The sequence below is a fragment of the Monopterus albus genome, unplaced genomic scaffold (assembly GCF_001952655.1).
Source record: "Monopterus albus unplaced genomic scaffold, M_albus_1.0 scaffold364.1, whole genome shotgun sequence".
NCBI classification, from domain to species: domain Eukaryota; kingdom Metazoa; phylum Chordata; class Actinopteri; order Synbranchiformes; family Synbranchidae; genus Monopterus; species Monopterus albus.
The window spans coordinates 154,963-159,873 of record NW_018128244.1 but is presented as its reverse complement, the minus strand read 5'-3'; the positions used below and the strand labels follow the sequence as shown (position 1 = coordinate 159,873).

The 4,911-nt window shown below is 42.7% G+C and overlaps 1 protein-coding gene across 3 annotated transcripts in view; it reads left to right on the top strand.

The window, feature by feature from the left end:
- Positions 1–4,141, top strand: part of selenot2 (selenoprotein T, 2) — a 21,998-nt gene extending 17,857 nt beyond the window's left edge. The window contains exons 5-6 of one of the 3 annotated variants that reach the window (XR_002273572.1): positions 3,488–3,662; positions 3,793–4,141. Coding sequence is in view for 2 of the 3 variants with exons in the window: in XM_020585406.1 (XP_020441062.1) it covers positions 3,488–3,609 (122 nt within the window). In the remaining variant the exon portion in view is untranslated. The remainder of the gene's footprint in view (positions 1–3,487; positions 3,663–3,792) is intronic. The other 2 variants (XM_020585406.1, XM_020585407.1) reach the window with 2 other exon arrangements.
- The last annotated feature ends 770 nt before the right edge of the window (positions 4,142–4,911 follow it).

Sequence of the window (4,911 nt, the reverse complement as noted above, 5' to 3'; positions counted from 1 at the left end):
TTTTTCAGTGGGAAGTAAAAATAAAAAACTAAAATAATGTGGTTGCATTAGTGTGCACACCCTTAAACTAATATTTTGTTGAAGCACCTTTTGATTTTATTACAGCACTCAGTCTTTTTGGGTATGAGTTTATCAGCAATGCACATCTTGACTCTGCAATATTTGCCCACTCTTCTTTGCAAAAACGCTCCAAATCTGTCAGATTGCGAGGGCATCTCCTATGCACAGCCCTCTTCAGATCACCCCACAGATGTTCAATCGGATTCAAGTCCGGGCTCTGGCTGGGCCATTCTAAGACTTTTATCTTGTTCTGGTTAAGCCATTCCTTTGTTGATTTGGATGTATGCTTGGGCTCATTGTCGTGCCGTAAGATGAAGTTCCTCTTCATCTTCAGCTTTCTAGCAGAAGCCTGAAGGTTTTGTGCCAATATTGACTGGTATGTGGAACTGTTCATAATTCCCTCCACCTTGACTAAGGCCCCAGTTCCAGTTGAAGAAACACAACCCCAAAGCATGATGCTGCCACCACCATGCTTCACTGTAGGTATGGTGTTCTTTTGGTGTTGTGCAGTGTTATTTTTGCGCCAAACATACCTTTTGGAATTATGGCCAAAAAGTTCAACCTTGGTTTCATCAGACCATAGCACCTTTTCCCACATGCCTTTGGGAGACTTCAAATGTGTGTTTGCAAAATGTAACCGGGCATGGATATTTTTCTTTGTAAGAAAAGGCTTCCGTCTTGCCACTCTACCCCATAGCCCAGACAAATGAAGAATACAGGAGATTGTCGTCACATGTACTACACAACCAGTACTTGCCAGGAATTCCTGCAACTCCTTTAATGTTGCTGTAGGGCTCTTGGCAGCCTCCCTGACCAGTTTTCTCCTTGTCTTTTCATCAATTTTGGAGGGACGTCCAGCTCTTGGTAATGTCACTGTTGCACCATATTTTCTCCACTTGATGATGACTGACTTCACTGTGTTCCATGGTATATCTAATGCCTCTTTTGTACCCTTCTCCTGACTGATACCTTTTAACAATGAGATCCCTCTGATGCTTTGGAAGTTCTCTGCAGACTATGGCTTTTGCTGTAGGATGCAACTAGGAAAATGTCAGGAATAGCCTACTGGAACAGCTGAACTTTATATGGGGTTAATCAGAGGCACTTTAATTGATGGCAGGTGTACTGAGTCCTATTTAACATGAGTTTGAATGTGACTGCTTAATTCTGACAACAGTCACAGCCCCACAGTAAGAGGGTGTGCACACTAATGCAACCACATTATTTTAGTTTTTTATTTTTACTTCCAACTGAAAAACAGATTTCAGTTTGTTTTCAATTGAGTTGTACAAGTTATAGGTCACATTAAAGGTGGCTAAAGTTCTGGAATTATTTATCTTGGTCTCGTTTTTTTAAATCACAGAAACCTGGCATTTTAACAGGGGTGTGTAGACTTTTTATATCCACTGTAGTTGCCCCACTGTAATATAAACTTTAGTTTCTAAATAAAAAACAAACATTTCCCTTTCCTCTTTCAGTTACACAAGCAGGTCAGTATTTGCACCCTCAACAGTGATTGAGGATGGCTGCACTTCATTTTTAACAGTAGGTGTCACTAGTGAATGCTGAGTCAAATGGGGCTTGGAGTAGATATGATTCCACAATGTGGAAATTCCTGTGTTCCAGCAGCAATAGAGAACAGCAACAATACACCATAAGAACAAACACCACACACAAGAAACAAATTCCAAAGTACCTAAAACCAAACAGAATATAGTATTTGAGAGAAAATCAAGAACAAGATTGATCCTCCAACAATTAATCCCTGAGAACAAATCAAAAATACCTAAGAACAAGACAAGATATAGTATTCAAGAGAGATTAAGAGACCCCCCCCTTACCGCTCTCTGCCATGTTTCGATCTGCACAAACTAGGGTAAATCCATGTAGGGGGACCACAGAATCAGAAGTGTCATTGTTCAGCCAGGTCTTGGTGAAGCGCAGAAGGGTACTCTCTCTGTACACCTGTTGCTGTCTCGTTAGCGCCGTTAGCTCGTCCATCTTGTTGGAGCCTGGACGTTTCCCATAACGACAGATGGTAGGCATGGCTTATACCTTCGTTTCCTCTCCCGGTGCTTTACGCCAGCTCTGCAGCCCCGCATTTTACATCGTATCTGAGGGAATCTCCAGCTTCTCCCTGTAAGGAAGCCGGACATGGCTGAGGGCAAGCAGCTGATCTTGAGAGTAAATAATGGGGCCGCTGCTCCCAGAGTCATCTGACCCTGGAACTTGCGAAAGAGTATAAAACATAATGCAAACGCAATAAAAACTTGTACTCCTAGTAGCACAGCTCCACAGAGGCCTACAGAGAGAAGTATAACACAAAGCAAACACGGAAAACTTCAGAAAGCATGGAAAAAACACAAAAGAGGACAGAGCTGCTGAAACTCGCTGCCACTCCGTGTGGCGCCGGAAGATATTAATGGAGTAATGTACCTTTTGATGATGCAATGGACTGCAAAGTCTCATTGCTTCAGGAAAGCCTTGTTTGGCCATCACTACTCGCGTAGTATTTTTTGTACAAATGAACATCGCTCTAGAGCTCTATGTTTGTGATGAGCAGTCACTGGCCACATAAACCTGACTAGTATTTGATTGTTTGCTGTGTCTTGTTGCTTTTCTTCTGTTGTCTCTCCTCTATCCACTCACCCCAACCGGTCGAGGCAGAAGGCCGCCCAGCAAGAGCCGGGGTCTGTCGGAGGTTTCTTCTGTTAAAGAGAGTTTTTCCTCCCCACTGTCACCAAGTGCTGCTCGGGGGGATTTGTTGGGTTTTTCCTCTATAATATTAATAGTGAGATCTAGACCTTACTTTGTAAAGTGTCTTGAGATGACTGTTGTTGTGATTTGGTGCTATACAAATAAAGTTGTTTTGAATTGAATTGAAAGTGTCCACTTGGACTCTACAATGAACTGATTAGATTTTGGTGGTTAAAGGTCAAGGTCAGTGACCTCACCTCTGTCCCATCCCCATGAATCTTACTGGTTGGCGGAGGCTTACAACTGCTAAGCAGCAATTCCATTATTGGTTTATTTTGATTTTGGTCTGTTTCCTCTGGCACTGTTCTTTTCGGTTGCAAGCGTTTTTACTTGTTTGTTCAGACTCTTCATGTAACTCTGAGCTTTATGGTTTCACTCTACCCCGCCCACTGTAGCAAGCTGGAAAAAATCAATAAAATCCCTGATTGAATCCATATGTAGGAATGTGCTGATTCCTTTGAGATAACCCTACATGAAAACCTTTTTGTCCAGTACATTTCTGATGTTGGTCAGTCTGTTGAAGATACAAGGAAAAGATGCGAGAACAACATGGATGCAATTCAATCTCCTGTCTGACTGCAATGTCACAGGGTAACGGTGATTATGGTCCCATTTCTGATGGCAATTTCCTAGTGTCCCCTCTCTGACTGCCTGTTGTTTTTGGTCTCAGACATCCCCGTGTGGTCGAAGCTTCAGTCGGGTTATGTCCCTAACATCCAGGAGATCTTTCAGATCCTTGACAACCACCTGAAGATGAACCAGGGAGATCACATGACCGTCTCCTCCACTTAAAGATGCTCACGCAGGTGATTTGAGGCAGGTAAACTGCTACAGCTGGGCCTCAGGTATATTGGTTTTTACAGTCATGTGACCTGCAGTGTGTCACGAATCTCAAAGTTCTCTGCCACTTATTTGTCATTTTGCATCTCTGCATTTGTTTTGTGTCTCATTGTGTACATCTCTCTCTCTCCTCAGCCATGCTGCATTCAGGTGTCCTGGCTTAGTGGGATGTTCAGCTGGTGGCGTTTATGAAGGTCCGGCCCTAAAGCAGACTCTGTGGGGCCCGGCTGGATGTCCTTCGCCACAAAATAAGCAAACCCTCTGGTCCGGGTCACAACTCAGCACTACAGTACCACACGTCAGCAGGTGGAGGCAGCTGTGCTCACAGACCGCTTTGGACTCTACTGGACAGATGTTTTATTTATTCAGTATGAGGTTCAGCAAGGACAAAACTAAACAATGGTACTACTGTTATCTTTGTGCTAACAGAAATAAAATATAATTAAATAATTAAAATCTGGTTTAAATAAAGAGTTTGCCCTCACTGTCAGTGTCTTATTCATTCAACCTCTAAAATGTCTGAGGTCAGAATAAAACACCAGAAGTTTGACTGTGGCTATATTTTACAGCATAAAAACAGCAAAGTCAAAGCTCCGCTCGTTTGTATCTCATTATAAATTTGTACTTGAAATTATTCATACTTAACAGATTCAGTTCATCAGTCATCATGATTTATTAGGAATTGTATCTTATTGTAGCAAAGGCTGGGTGGAATAGTGAACCAGAGACTAGAACTGCCTTTTTTATGCACTCGTCAAACCCCATACAATACACATGAACTGCCTATAATCAGGGTGACAAAGGAAACCACCACACATGACTAAGCTAACACTAGACAGGGTGAACATACATAACTAGCAGAAACACATACAGAACTAAAAAAAACACATCACAGAACCAGTTGAACAAAACAATAGCTCTGGAACAACAGTCTCTAACCCTTGGGGCATGCCAGGGACCCCACCCCACATTTTATATAAAAGTATATGCAAATATTTGATGCAGATTTAATTTCTTGAATGTTTCCTGTGTTTTATTTAGCAGGTGTGCCCTTTAAAGCAGCATTAACTAACCTGTCCCTCAAATATTTGACCGCTAAGAGTGCAGTGAGAGTCCAAACAAACTCCAGTAGTGTCCCTGCTCTTTCCCCCCTCCTGCCCTGCCTCCGAAACTACATCATATGTGGTCTCGACAGCCGGACAGTGGTGGTTCTACATTGAATTACTCCCCAGGCAAGACCCCCCCCTCTCAGAG